General features: G+C 49.6%; 4 protein-coding genes and 1 non-coding gene across 5 annotated transcripts; 3 read left to right on the top strand and 2 right to left on the bottom strand.

Annotated features, from left to right (window-relative positions):
• Positions 1-539: 539 nt before the first annotated feature.
• On the top strand, positions 540-1,175 carry SPT3_2 (Transcription initiation protein spt3; the record flags this gene model as incomplete). Its single annotated transcript, XM_007817539.2, has 1 exon — positions 540-1,175. One exon carries the CDS (start codon positions 540-542, stop codon positions 1,173-1,175), a length of 636 nt encoding a protein of 211 aa, XP_007815730.2.
• A 101-nt stretch (positions 1,176-1,276) lies between these two features.
• On the bottom strand, positions 1,277-1,717 carry J3458_012277 (uncharacterized protein; the record flags this gene model as incomplete). The annotated part of the gene is made up of 1 exon (XM_007817538.2): positions 1,277-1,717. One exon carries the CDS (start codon positions 1,715-1,717, stop codon positions 1,277-1,279), a length of 441 nt encoding a protein of 146 aa, XP_007815729.2.
• Positions 1,718-2,491: 774 nt separating this feature from the next.
• Positions 2,492-3,728, top strand: J3458_012278 (uncharacterized protein). Its single transcript, XM_007817537.2, has one exon. It carries the CDS (start codon positions 2,517-2,519, stop codon positions 3,297-3,299), a length of 783 nt encoding a protein of 260 aa, XP_007815728.2. The 5' UTR covers positions 2,492-2,516; the 3' UTR covers positions 3,300-3,728.
• Positions 3,729-3,761: 33 nt separating this feature from the next.
• On the bottom strand, positions 3,762-3,852 carry J3458_012279. Its single transcript has one exon. It is a non-coding gene; the product is annotated as a tRNA-Pro (tRNA).
• Positions 3,853-7,629: 3,777 nt separating this feature from the next.
• J3458_012280 (uncharacterized protein) lies at positions 7,630-8,874 on the top strand (the record flags this gene model as incomplete). The annotated part of the gene is made up of 1 exon (XM_007817536.2): positions 7,630-8,874. The coding sequence occupies one exon, from the start codon at positions 7,630-7,632 to the stop codon at positions 8,872-8,874; it is 1,245 nt and encodes a 414-aa protein (XP_007815727.2).
• Positions 8,875-14,807: the final 5,933 nt, after the last annotated feature.

A 14,807-nucleotide genomic window follows, 5' to 3' on the forward strand; every position in this document is an offset into this window, starting at 1 on the left:
CCCCAAATAAAAACAATATTTCTAAATCTTAAAGTTACCAATACTGTCTAATCGTCCAGAGGCGCATTTCGGCCTGCACCCTCCACACATCGACATCGGCCTAGAAATCTACGCGCACCAGAGCCATTTTCCATCATGTCTACGCCACCCGTATTCGCCTCGGAAATCCGGCAGGTACGGGATATCAGTCCCATCTTTGACCTCTAGTCTAATCTCGAATAGATGATGTACGTCGCGGGCGAGACTGAGAGCGCATCCACGGAAACCGTATCCCTGATCGAGACTATCATCAAAATTCAAGTGATTCACCTAGTAATATACCCTTCATTGCACCAGGTTCGGCTTTAACGGCAACTGTAGCTAAAGCATTCGCCTAGATAACCACAGCTGACGAGTATGCTTCCCGGCGTGGCTGTCGGACATTCTCCAACAACGACCTCATCTTCCAATTCCGACACGACGCTGCGCGAGTCGAAAGAGTTCAAAAGTTTCTCTCGTTGAAGGCACTTCGAAGATCGTCAAGGACCGATGACGAAGACATGGAAAAAGTGGACGTCGAAGACGCCGACACGATGCAAGGCGGCTTGGGCGATGCATCGGAGACTAGCAGGGCCGTTGCAGCTTCAGCCAGGCTTCCTTGGGACATCAACACTCGGTATGGTGAGCTCCCACCAGGTCCAGTCGATTCGGCCGCATACGAGGAGCTAGATGCGAGGAATCTGGAAAAGTTGAGGGCTGCCGACGCCAAAACACTCAACATGACTGTCGCTGAGTATGCAACATGGTCGGAATACCGCCACGCTTCCTTTACCAGGCGTCGGGTGGTAAAATTCCGGCAATGGTGCGGACTGGGTGTCGTAGCGGACCACAAGGCCAGTGACGACGTGTTGGATATTCTGGGGTTCTTGGCAAGCGAGATGGTGCACCGATTGACGGTCATGGCCCTGGGCCTGCAGGAACGTGAGACTCGTCGGAGGCTCGTCCTATATGGGGAGCAGAATACCGAAATCAGAGGCTTCGCATCGCTCATGGGGCTGAATCAGGGCCAACAGGCGAGATCGCCAGTAGAGTGCCGCCATATTCGACACGCATATGATATGACGCAAAGCGCGAGTACAGCTCACGGCGGCGGGCGGAAGGAAATGCGATCCACGAAGGCGTTATGTCTCATATGAGCAGTAATTTTCCCTAAATAGAATTTTCAGTTGAATTTTCGCAAAGTAAAACCCAGGAAAGCTGACAGGCGCCCGAAAAACCGTTGTTCTGGCCGGGCTGCCTACTCCTCCTTTTCTCGATTCCCGTCCATCATGTAGTCATCAACAGTATAACCAGCCACAACCTCTGACTCGGTCCTCGTCTGAATGTCCTCAATCGCCGGCTGTGCGGAGAGCCAGGCTGCAACCAACATACTCTTCAACGTCCAGCTGGACTTGAGCCTGCCAGGCGTATACCACTCGACTCCGTTGCGGCTAAACTCGCCGTGGTATGGGAAGTTCGCCAGAAGATGAAGCCTCAACAGTGAAGGGTACCTATACAGGTCAAACAAGGCAGCTCTCTCGGCGGACACGTACCACCGCAGACTGCCGATGGTGAAGCCGAGAGATGAACCAAGCACGAACGGGAGGGTGGCTGTCCCCCAGAGAGCGCTGGCGACGAGGGTGGTGCTGATGCCAACGACTACGGCTGTGTATGTACCTGCCAAGAGGCTCCGAAACATTCTACCGTCTGTTGGTTGAATTCAAGGTGGTTAGCATGACTCCTTACCGCGAGAAATTTTGACGGCCTCGCAACGCAGTGCATACACTAATCCGGGACCGCTGAAAGCTGTTAGATGGCATCCGGTACTGTTCGACGTCGGGAATGATGGACCTAACATTTCCCCAGCCGCCAAGGCTAAATGGGCGTTGGGAATTCGAGGTGAAGTCGGCGACCTGGGAGGGCGTTAGCAACGCGTCGACAGACTCGTGAACTGGCCGACAGCTCACACTCATTTCCTGCATGTTGGCTGTCTTGCGCGTAGGAACAGCGGGAGAAAGAAAAGAGGGTTTCTTTGGAACAAGCGACGAGTTGGTGTGTCAAAGTCGTGAGTAGACTAGGCCTGGCGGACGGCAAGGACGTGAACAAGGCACGTCTCGTGGTGTTTTGGAGGTGTTTGCGGCAGACAGAGTTGAGAATAAGAGCGGAGCCCAGCCCCAAGAGACTGGCACTAGCATACCGCCAGCTGCCACAAAAACTGACTGGATACTTGAAACTTCATTCCAGCTCACTGTGACATCCAAGCTGATGCACCAGACGGTATTAATACTCAAACGACTCTAACCATTGTACAAGGCGAGCTGGACGAGACAAGTACCCGACCCCAACTTAGCTGTAGGGTAGCCTCATCGCCCTGGATCCCCTCGGCTCAATATTTTCCCGTAAGACGAATCTTTGTGCGGCGATCTCATTTCCTGGAGCCCACTACGGAGTACACGTTGCCAACTAAGTGGGTAAAAATCCTTGGTTCAGAAACAAAAATGGCCCAGATTCAAATACCTCCTCGCGATGCTGTGCCAGGTCTCTGTGACGCGAAAGGACCGGAGCCTGGCGGCTTTGCATACAACGATCAGATTTGGATTAAATACGGCGTGACGGTGAGGTTGGCGGAAGCCGCGATGCAAAAATATGTACACGAAAATGCGGATCCTGCTATCGTCCATATTCCCAAAGTTTTCGACGCTTTCCGCACATCTCGGCCGGGTCATCCACCCATGACATACATCATCATGGAGAATGTGAAGGGCAGGGATTATGTTGACTTCAACAAGGAGCATCCGCAAGCAGCCGAGCAAGCAATGGAGGCCGTCGCGACCGCTGTCCGCCATATTTGGGATATTCCACTACCACCGAGCGTACCACTAGGACCTTTTGACCAACAGATGCCTATCGATAGATTCTTCGCGGACTTTGGGGCAGGTCGCACTTTTAACGATTTGGCAGAGCTGGAGGACTGGATCAACAAGAAGCTGGACGAAGCAGAGTATCCAGATCGGGTTGAATTGCGAGGGGAGCGACTTTCCATCTGCCATTGCGATCTTACCCAGTTCAACATTAGAGTTGGCGAGCGAATTGCTCTTTTAGACTGGGGGTTCTCAGGTGTCTATCCCCGGGCCTTTGAAGAATTTGCTCTGCTTCACCAATTCAACCTGCGGGGCCACAAATTTGCAAAAGCTCTACACAAACAACTTTTTGGGCCAAAACTCTCCAAGCCTATGCGAGCCTTGGCGCTTGCAGCAAGATATCACGCTTTTGGGTGCTAGCGAGGTCAGTGACGACATTGTATTTGAAGCCATCTCATGTCATGGGACACTGGGTGATGTGACTCGGAACTGCACAAAGGGCATCTTCAATGAGCTCGTGGGTTGGGAGCATGACTTGTGAGGGAGGAACTAGAAAAGACGGAGGAAGAGCTGAGGTCTGTCAATGGTAGTATCCAAAGGCTACCATTATGAAGTAGATCTCATATCTTCATCTGTCACAGCGCTAAATGCGTGTCGGCGGCAAGCAGGCCGAGACATGGGACTCTGTTTAGTGGGACAGCCGCCCCTCGAGCAAAAACGTGTGGCGGATCCAGAGAAACAACTTAGCCCCAATTTGGACCTGTGGGGCACGCACAAACTCTGTAACCCATCCACCCGAGCAGCCTTCATTTTCCAGCAAAAGAAATTGATCCATTTCCTTCAAAACGGAAGAAAGGCTATTTAAAGAAATGGCAAAAAGATGGGTCTGGCCGGGGATTGAACCCGGGACCTCTCGCAAGCAGTGCATCAGGGTTCTCCCTAAGCGAGAATCATACCACTAGACCACCAGACCGGATTTGGTTGTGACCAAGGGACTTGGTTGAAGACGGGCGGCCGAAAAGTGGTTTATGACCCAATCGCACCTTCCGTTGTCACGCCGCTTCCCACTTGCCGCGGCAAGGGGCTGCGTTTTGAAACAAAACGCCAGGCGGCTTTTGAACTCGCACATCAATTGACACCCAGCTTATGGATGCCCAGTGGACAGCTGGTCTGTCGCGCACACTGCCTAATGCTGTGTTGTGAGTCCGCCGTGGACTTTTACTTCATGCTGGGAGCTTGGGATAGGCGAGAACGTCTACGACGCGGCGGACAACGATGGGCAGTTGAAGAAATCTGATTTATACAAGCGCTGAGCAGAGATGTGATGGTGCACTTCCCGCTGCCAGCGCGACCCATGAAAGGGACACTCGAACCGGCCATCATGTCAGAAGAGACTCATCCAGCGCTTGATGTTGGGGTCATGTGAGATACGCAAAACTTGCATTTCTGGGCTTTATATCGAGACTGCTGGCGTTATTTGCCCCAAGGGGTTTCGGTGTCAATCCGTGACTTCCGCTCCAAGAGGTTCTGGCAGACGGCCCAAGACCACTTTTGGTTTGCCAATACCGAAGAAGATTCATGCCTGCCGAGTAAGCGCTAGTTATCATGGAGGAGCATACAACCACGAATTCAAATAGAGAGTAACCGCCACTGAGAAAGAGTGCTCCTCTATACTAGTATCTAGCTAGCTATAAGGTCCGGATTATTAAAATAGAAGACTATTCCCGTAAATGTAATATTCTAGATGAGGAATTCTAGCCTTAAAAAGGTTAGGAAATTTCAGACCTAGATTAGGAGAAATGAGCTTTACTTTTATATTTATCTCTGTTCTACTATTACAAGTAGAAAGTTAATCTTATATTATATTATAATAGCTTATTTTACTAATATTTCCGCTTATTAATAAGTGTCTCGTATATATATTGCTCTATTATGGAGAATATATCACAATTTTTGAACAATGGCTCCAGAAGATTGTGATTCTGCCCCGATTAGAGCCCGGGCCTATAAACCTATCAAATCATGAGGATACAGTCTTCCATTATACTATATAGCATCCAAAACTTGCGACTGTTTCAGTTTAGTTCGACCTCGTGCCGCGGCTGGGGTCATTGGCGGTCTGATTGTCCCAGGTCTCGCAGGCAATGCCACAGCCTGCACTGCGCCATCACACTGAGACTAATATTAACCGCGATATCCCGCACAAGGTAGAATGCGGCTTCTCACTGGTCACCACTGCAGTTGGTCTGTGACAAAGGCTAATGGCGGTGCATATTCTACAGGACTCAACTCATCCACGTCAGTTTGCATGCGTCAAGTTTCTTATCGAAGCAAGAAGGGGAGTAATGAACTGCTTCTGCTTGTCTCGCCGTCATCGTCGGGTATCATAGAATATAAAAAGGATTAAAGAGGTGCACAGCTTGAAGGCCCTCCACTCAGATGCGGTTGGGGGCTCTCTCTTCATTTTGACCTCCAAAAGGTCCTTGAGTGAGCCGTTTCTGAAAGATGAGAAACTGGGGCAGGGTCCGCTTAATGAGTCGCAGATGCCAACACAGTATTAGCAGAGGAAGTCATGTAGTACGAAAGGGCACACTTTACATCCTCGTCTTTCTCAGGATGCATATTATGTCATCTACTCCTCGTGCCGCATCAGTTTTTGCTTGGGGGACACTGAGGAATTCGAATTTATGCGTCAATCTTTCTAGCTGACTGGCTGGGTCCGAAATTAAGAGTCGCATGGTTTTCTGAGTGTTTTTGTGAAGCGACATAGCATGTCGAGCTGAGATCGGAAGGATCCGGTGCCGGGCCGGGAGCTCTGGGGCTAAGCCAGGGTACCATAGCCAGTCTTAGTACCGGTCGGGGTGATCAAGAAGTTTTCATGTTTGCTTAAGCAAAAAAGATGTAAAATGAAACGTCACCGCCTTCAAAGTGAAGTTGCTTCTTTAGGATGTCTGGCTCGTCCTTTCCCTCCGGGCCCTTGTCGGAGCATGATAGAATAGACATTTTGGCAGGACGATTTGAGACTATCGAAAATGAGAGAGAAGTGCTTGGCGACACATATATTTTTTCAAGAGAGCGGTAATGCTGTATTCCGCGTGGCGCTTGGCCAGTGTGCCGAGAATATTGGTGCCAACGTAGCCGTACCTGCGGGCCCTGAGAGCCAGCCTAGAAATGGGACTTTATTAAACCATAGAAGATCGAAGGTTCCCGTATGTGACGACATGGCGCCAATTCTGCTGGCCAACTACGCACCTAGTAATATGTTTGACCGTCTTGGCCGTGAATTGACCGTACGAAACGACTACATGTTGAATCAATTGTTTGACAAATACTATTTAACAGCGTGTTCAACCTCCTAACATGATTTGGCACACGCATGTGGCCACCGAAGCTGAGTACTATGTCTATTGACCACTGGCTTGGCAACTACCGTACTGTCCTGTTTAAATCCTGAGCCGCGGCGCTGCCAATCTCGCTTGTTGCGGGACCCAGTCGTCATTGTCTTTCATAGTCCGAGTCCCTTGTTGCTGTAAGATGTTGACAGAGGTACTCGGAAGCGGGACGGTCCAACAAGGAAATAAGGAGGGAACCACATACACTGCCAATGTGCAATGTCAGCCAGGAAACACCAGCCTCCCTCTGGACAAGAAATGTCCTACGTAAAAAGGCACAGACGTCTTGGACAAACAAACAACCAGGTTGCTATCAAGTGGAGCAACACCGCACGCGGGTTCAAGCACAACAAAGAAGATGTCCGCGTTGCCGCTCATCTCGCGTAGACTTGGACATAGCGCAGCAGGGTAACTGCAGAACATGTCTTCCAGACCTCATCTCGAGTAAAACTGCATAGTCTCGGCCCAGCTGGATTTCCTCCAGACGAGCTTAGAAGGAACCCCTCAGTCTCTCGCAGCTTTTGCGTCAAGTCAAATCAGACGTAACAAAATGTCGAATACATGTACAGAGCGAGCCCCAAGAGCGCCATTGCTCTCAAGCACAGTGGCCCCTTGGCGGGTCGTAGTAACTTGCTTCTCGACATGTAGCAAGACACACCTAGGCAGAATACGACAGCTCAGACTGCATGAGATTATGTATGGCAAATCGTCCAGCCAAATCAGGAAATGCCCGAGCTTGATTCGACACGGTTCTTCACATTGACTTGCCATGAAGACACAGGCCGAACCTTGAACCCGACGATAGTTACACAAGGGCTCGAGACCGAGTTAAGGCCTTGGGCTTTTAGGCTCGCTTACTTGCCGCTATTTAATATAAATAAGGGTTACTATCTACCCTTGAGGGTTTAAGAGAACCAAGAACCTTTAATATTATCGCGAATATTAGATGATTAGCTGAATGCGAAGTTATTCCAAGCCCTCATCACAGTTGGGTCGCATGGGCTGGGTCTCACACGGGGGTGGCTCGTGCACCTTGGCGCCGTACGAGGAGTCTGGTGCTATCTTCATGTCAGTGCGTGAAAACCTGAAGATGTCCCGCGACAACTGTTGACCGTCAATACTTTCCCAATAGGACTCAGGTCAAACTTATACTCGCAATGGCGCCCAGATTCTTCAGCTGCTCAGTGCCAGATTGTGAAAGGCCAAGCGTCAGAGCAACCGGCGGATACGATAGCTGTAATCGCCACCTATGCCTCACCCACCGGTCTCCTCCTCTCCATACGTGCGACGAGGTACGAAACCAGTCCCTTTTCTCTTTACCGCAGCCCGTTTCAGAACCTCTCAAAATCGAATACTAAATGTGGCCGGAGGAACAGGCCTTGGATGATGCAACTTATACGTCACAGATTGTCGCCGAGATCCATCGTCTTCGCTCTCAGATTAATGACGAGGCTGCATGCCAATATGCGTCCAGGCTGAATGGTGGCAGGAGTTGCAGTATCGAGCACTATTCCAAAGTTGGACCGGGCGCCCTCATGGGAAGCGCCAACTATCATGCCCGCATTCGCTTCCACGACGGCTCTCCCTCATGGCTCCTGCGAATTCCTCGCGTTGCGAGCTTCGCCGTTGGTCTTCCCGTCTCCTTGGCAGACTATCTGATACTCAGCGAGTACGCAACGTTGAAATTCCTCGAAACCACCACGGTGCCGGCACCTCAAGCATTCGGTCATGGTGTATGCGGTAATGGAGCCGACCATGGTGTCGGCCTAAGTTTCCTTCTCATGGAAGAACTACCAGGAAGACCCTGGACAGGCGAGGGTGCGTCCGGCAAAGAGGCCACTGAGGACGAAAAGGCAAGGATCTGGGGTGACCTGGCCGAAATCCTGCTCGAGTTGGAACACCACCCCTTTCCCAAAGCTGGGTCTCTGTGCTTTCAGTTATCCAACATTGAAGTGTCGGCGGTAGCAAGCGACAGGTTCGTCGTCCTCACTCCTCATGGTCCATTTCATAATTCGACCGCCTATTATACTGCCTTCGCCGAGCAGTACTTGAAGCTGATTGCGGATGGCCAACTGTATACCGAGTATCCTGTCGATGCCTACCTGGTGTACCGTTTTCTCAAGGACAGCGCATCTCAGCTAGCCCAACAAGGAGAAGCAAAATCTCGAGAGGACTTCTTTTTAAGGCACGTCGACGACAAAGGCGACCACTTACTCGTCGACGAAAACCTTCACATTACCGGTATTATTGACTGGCAGATGGCACGTGTCGTACCTCGACGTGAAGCCTTTGGGCCATCACTTATCACTGCCGACATGAGTGCCTTGTGCCGTGGCAAGGTCTCGCTAAGCTCCGATGATGTTGCCTTGAAGGATGCACTGCGGCAAAGGGGCATCTCTAGCTGTGTGACGGATGAGAAGGTGCGAAGATTCTTCTGGGGTCTGGCTTTGGAACCCAAATGGTCACGCGCGTTGCCGTTGGCAAGTGCCATACTTGAAGTCTTTGGAGCCGGTCAAGACTGGACACGGTGGAGGGAGACGGCACTAAAGCAATACGAGACTGACGAGCGCCTAAAAGGCCTCGTTGAGTATTATTGCCGCTGAAACCTGCACAGAACTAGATGCCTAAATAAATGGCACGTCACTTTAAGTCGTTCCAGTCTTGGTATAAAAACCCTGCGCCTGCCGTCGTGCGTTCCCTTAAGCTCTGACTCTGGTCGTTCTATTCGAGATGCCACCGCGGCACAGTAGCATGCTGAGCCGGAAGTTTATATTGTCCATGTGCTTTCCCCGTACATTTATGTAGTTGACAGCTCCAACGTGCAAGGGGCGGCGTAGTATTTTAAATTCATCCCAGCCTTGAACTAGATACCATTATAACTGTGATAACCTGGTATACCAACTCCCACTCTTGCAACGTAACAAGGTGTCTCATATATGGCGCTTAACTTCTAATCGCCGATTTGACAGCGCTTGCAGAACTCTGGGTTCACGGTGGCGACAAAACAATGTGTCGACGCTGCCGGTCCTACACCTCGGCATGCTCCATCTGAATCAAACCTCCTGACTTACCATTGCTTTCAAGGCTGGCAGAAACGCCATGCTTCAGTGTCGAGTGCTCACCATCAAAGATGGTGGTCATTTCTTCCAAAGACAGACCCTTTGTTTCAGGGCACCCAACCCAAATAACAAGAGTACAAAACGCCAGAAAACAGAGAAATACACTATAATATTTCCATCCAAGATTCTCTAATATAATAGTCAGGTATAGTCGTGGATTGCTCGAGGCGTAGTAACTTTTTGCTAGGTGCGCAGGATCTTTACTATGCCCTACTTTTCTTGCGGTTAAGCTTATTATTAAGCCTTATAGTATATTTTTAGTATCCCGCGTTCATGGCCCGGTATCTTATTTGTTGTTACCCCGCTCCCCCACGTCTCACCCTGCCGTTGTTCTACCTGCGACATGCAGTCTTTTCCCGCGACTTTGTATATATACGGAGGTGCGCTCCAAAAGTCTTACCGTCTGGGTCAAGGCGAGTACTTCCTGGCATAAGAGCTACTGTAATTTAACCCCTAAATAAATATTCTCTTAGCCGGACCGACCCGCTTACCATTAGAGCTTCTTATTGTGGCATTTCTTCTTCACGCCGTTCTAAACTATAACAGTGCAATTTAGTGCTGTCTAATCACGTAAGTTTCTCGCTACACATGCCATAAGAACTACCGTTTTTAGACTGGCACTTGGATCCGGTCCGACCCTTACCGCAGGTGCGCGTGGTTCCATATTGGAAGATTTTGAGGTGGCTAGTGATACGATTAGATGATCTTGGCACAAAGTTCAACCCGTGGTATTACCCTGATGAAGGAATCACATCTCCCAGACACTCGACTCGGGAATAAAAACCCGGGGAAAAGCCTGTAGCGTAATCATACCACTTTTTTTCGTAGAGTATGATGAAGAATGTTTTGTATGGGAAGAGTGTGAGATAATCAACAATGAACGGTATGCGTAGCTTATATAATAAGTTCTCGTCTTATTTAGAAAGTCAACATAGAATTCTTAGAAAAGAGAGTGCAGAAACAGATATCGCGTATCATTATTCGAATATAAAGAGTGGCAAGCATATTAGCCTAAATGTTTTTTTGGTAGCTTTTTCCTTCCACTAGACTAGTTTCTAGATAAAAAAAGAAAAAGAATAGAAAAAAACAGAACTTACCGTTACGTGAAATCATTAGTTGCCACTCTTCTTCCATCCCTAGATAGTCGATAGCAGCTTGAATTCGACTGGACCTTCAGGCCCCTCCTTTCTCCCAGCAGGTGTCGAGTCAAACCAAGCAATAGTACCAGTACGCTCATTGAGACGGAAGTAGGAATAATAGGTATGGCTATACTTGGTCGTCATGGAGTTTCAAAATGCTTAAAGCAGGCTGCTCTCCGCTCGCGCAATACCCCTGCCTAGAAGCATCAAGTTCTTCTTTCATTTTGAAATACTCGACGGGGGTGACGTTTTCGTCCAATGTGACGTGGTGGTTATAGTTGAAATCACTACCATAACTTGTCACCCACTGAACCCCCAGAAAGTCTTTCGTCTTGACCGCAGTGATTTTGTCGACGGGAGCACGAGAGACGAGAAAAACTGTGGCGTCTTTTTGAGCGAGTTGTAGCAAGTTGCGAAGATTTGCGGCCATGAAGCCGCACCCGCGGCAGCCTTCCTCGGCAGTAGGCTCAAACATGAAGTGGCAGACAATAAGCCGAGAGTTTAGGCCGAAAAGGTCCTTGAGCTGGGCAGGTGCGTTGGCGGTGTGGAAAGTATTTTTTTGTCACGGGCACCATGGGGAGGGCTCGGCGCTCGGCGTGAATTGAATCAGCGACCTTGGCGTGTTCTTCTTCTTGGAGAGGAGGAAAAGGCGAGCTGCAAGCCATTCTTGAGCTATTGTGACCTTGTCAACAATTAGTTAGTTGTTTGAATAACTGTCCCCGGGGAGAATAACTTTGGCCGGCATTATGAATTGGTGTAATTAAGTCCTTGTGGCGGTGAAGTGTTTCGGTACAGAAGGTAGACAATGAGTCTGGCATGGAATTTATCTAATTCAGATTAGAGCATGTTGACAGTGAACGAGCGACGAGTTTGAGATATCTCATGACTTTGTACTTCTCGGGGCATAACGAGGACAGGACAATAGTTATAGCCCCCAAAGATAGTCAACCTAACGCCACCAAGCCAGAGATGTTTCTCATTGCGATCTAGCAGACGAAGATTACGACATCGTATAGCTGTGAACCTCTTGCAGCACGAGATCAAGGTCTGGTCACCTGAATAGCTTCTTCTTGAGGGCTTACAAGCTGTAGACTCGCACTGGGCAGCGAAACCGCCTAATTTGTAAGGTCCTTAGTCAACTGGCTAGATGATAGCGGGGTAGTCTTAATTGCGGAATGCCAACGGCTCGATATACAGCGTAAAAATGCGTGAGACTTAAGTGAGTCTTACTCTTAGAAAAACATGTGATAAAACGAACTCATGAAAACCCCAGCCCTCTCGAAGAGGTTTGCAATCACCGACGGTCAAACTGTTTATTATTTGCAAGAGCATACTGCGCTTGTCGAAAATCTTTGCGGTGCTCTTGCCGATGAACAGTAGCAATTCAATTTGAAGAATTTGAAGGACAAGTGCTGGACTCGATTGTGGCGTTGTGATTCATGTCCGTACCAACAATCCTTCACGACCGTGTACGTGTGGTCACAATCACACTCGGATGGTCCATCAATGGTGTATTGAAGTTGACTGGATTTCCCTCCTACCCACAGCTGACCTGTTAGTGACCGCCTTTTGTGTTGGGTAGTCCGCATTTGCCATACCCCAGAAATACTGCGGGCAGAGGATGCAAGCTTGATCTGCCTCTTGACAAGAATTATGCTACCTGACAAATACAGTCTAGTTCCAGAAAGCGCTGTTTAAGCCACCGCTTTAGGCGGCACCGGAACGTGACTGGAAGGCCTGGTCAGTTAGCTATAGCAGAAGATATTCTAGTGAACTGCATCAACTCCGCCCGACAGACGAAAGTGAGCAACCCTGAGTTGCACAACCTTACGCCATGTACAACTTGCCAAGCCCTGTGATGGCATTTTCACCGTTTCCAAGGACCGACGTACTTGACAGTAGTTGACCGCTCAGTTTTGCGCTGACATGTCTACCAGCATTCAATCATTGTCATGCTAAGCCGCGGACAGACTTTCACTATTAGTTGTAGGTGGCTTGCTCTCCATGTACATTGTTTTATTAGTTCAACAACAGTCAACAAGATGGCTGGGCTTTACGTGCGACTGGTCACGACAACGGGGGCGGGGGGACAAGCTCTGACGAGGCCCGCTGCCCTTTGTGCCTCCTGACTGTGACGGCCACTTTTCATTCACCAAGGCCATACTGGACATACCGTTGACGCCTCCACCGGATATCGGCGCGGTTCATCGGCGCGGTTCATCGGTGTGGCGGGACGTCAACTAGCAGACATGGGCTTGGACCACACATGCAATGCTGCCCAACGATAGTCATAGATAGTTATGCAAGGTCATGGCGTTATTCTCAATGTGCTAATATTCGTATGCTCATTACATGACCAGTTCCCTTCATATGCCCTTCCATACTTCATTTGCTTGTCCAGTCATAATCAGCTGGTGGTCAGCTGAAGCTCAACCTCGTGTAAGTTCCGTTGACCGACGAAAGCCGTCCCCCAAAAGATGCATCAAGTTGCCCAGGGAGAAGGTCTTTATAGTTTAACAGGTCGAGTTCCAGTATTCCTTGCAGCAGACCCTATTGCACCACGACCAGCAGTCTTTGATGGCACAGGTCGGCGTGTTGCAAATCTTCATGCAGCCTGCCCAGTCGGTGTATCTTTTGTCGAGCTCCTCGATGGGGCTGGCGAGTGCGAGCCCGGTAAAGGCAGCCATGGCAACAAGTGTGAACTTCATGTTTGCTGGAAAATGATGGTGGAAGCGATGGTAAAAGGTGTCCAGTAGGTTAGACTTGATGGATGAGATTGAATCATCAGTTGGGAGCAGAGGCAGGCGGGCAGGTATTTATGCTTTCCGAGAGATACATGTGCCCGTCCTCTCATCCAGAGATGATTTGAGCTTTCGGTCTTGTGATCAAGCCACTGCAGAAACGCAGCGGAGTGAATCATAGGTCTTATGGAGTACGGAGTATATTGAATGTAACCCTTTCTTACGTGCAGATATATATTGGATAGCTGAGCCCATTCTAGTTGCATACAGAAGTCGCCGCCAATCAAAAGCCTCATGCCTTGAGAAACACGCCACTCCCGCCTCCTCAAAGACGAATCGAGACCGAAAGCTGAATAAACGAGCCAGGCCGAATCCTCCATAGCGAGAATGCATACCACCCAACTACTGCTCGTCTACGTGACCTGACTCGACCGCTGTAGTTGACCCGACCCGACCACTGCTCTTGCCTAATTAAGTCATCCCATATGCTATAGCTAACCTTGACCGTAACCTTAACTCCTAACACCTACATAACCTAACTTGAGCCAATCTGAACCCTAAGCAGTCATCTAGGAAATTAGATATTGTAACTCTACTATAGCTCCACTATTACTCCGCTGTACTAGGCCTAAGATCGTAGTGGTAATGGTGGTCATCAGGTCAGGTACGCGAGCAACGGTCGGGTCATCCACACTCCATGTCTCCATGTCAAGTCCTTTTTATTGCCGGCTATTACTCCGAACTCTCCCCCACCAGATGACTTGGTACGTATACACACTCGCTAGTCGAGGGAAAGTGTACAGGCCACCACGCTTTTCGTCGTTGGATTCTATCGTTGCCCCAGCCGGTGTCTCTTGGAAGAGCTTTGGAGAGTTCATATTCCATTGCAATCGGAGTCCCAATAACAAGTCTACGCGGTGCCTGTCGGGAACTCTCCAAGAAAGACTATTGTTCAAATGTTGTCTCTGGGTGTCTGGGAGGAGCCCATCCCTGTGACGACCAGCGCAGTGCCCCTCGAGACCTTTAGGTCACAATGCATGGCCAAGCGGACGGATGACTTCTTAACATGCTTAGAAGTGTGCTGTATGCTGTATTTATGCGTGGTATACATCAAAGCTCTCTAGGTGCTGGAGCCAGCACGCGAGTGAGTTTCAAGCTATTCCAAGACATCCAGAAGAATACCGCCGCTATCGTTTTGGGGTTTTTTGGGGGCGTGTTGGAGATGACAACCCCAACCCTAACCCTTTCGTCGTACGCTTAGAGCTGGTAAGCGGGTTGGCTTATTCTGCGGCTGCATGGTTCCAGGGTGCTATCTCATGTTCCAAGTGCCGAGTCTCTGGCCCTTTGCCGTGTGATTGAGCAAAGACTCAACGCATTGGCCAGACATTTGAGACTTTTGATTCAAATTCCCACTTATACAGCCCCCAAACGTTGGGCCCTTCGCACCAAGTGCCGCCACCAGTGCCTTGATCCAAGTTACCGATCTGCCGAGCGAATTCTGGGAGTCATCGCTGCGGATGAGGCAAATGAATGAGAC

This window comes from Metarhizium acridum (assembly GCF_019434415.1).
Source record: "Metarhizium acridum strain ARSEF 324 chromosome Unknown scaffold_255, whole genome shotgun sequence".
NCBI lineage: Eukaryota > Fungi > Ascomycota > Sordariomycetes > Hypocreales > Clavicipitaceae > Metarhizium > Metarhizium acridum.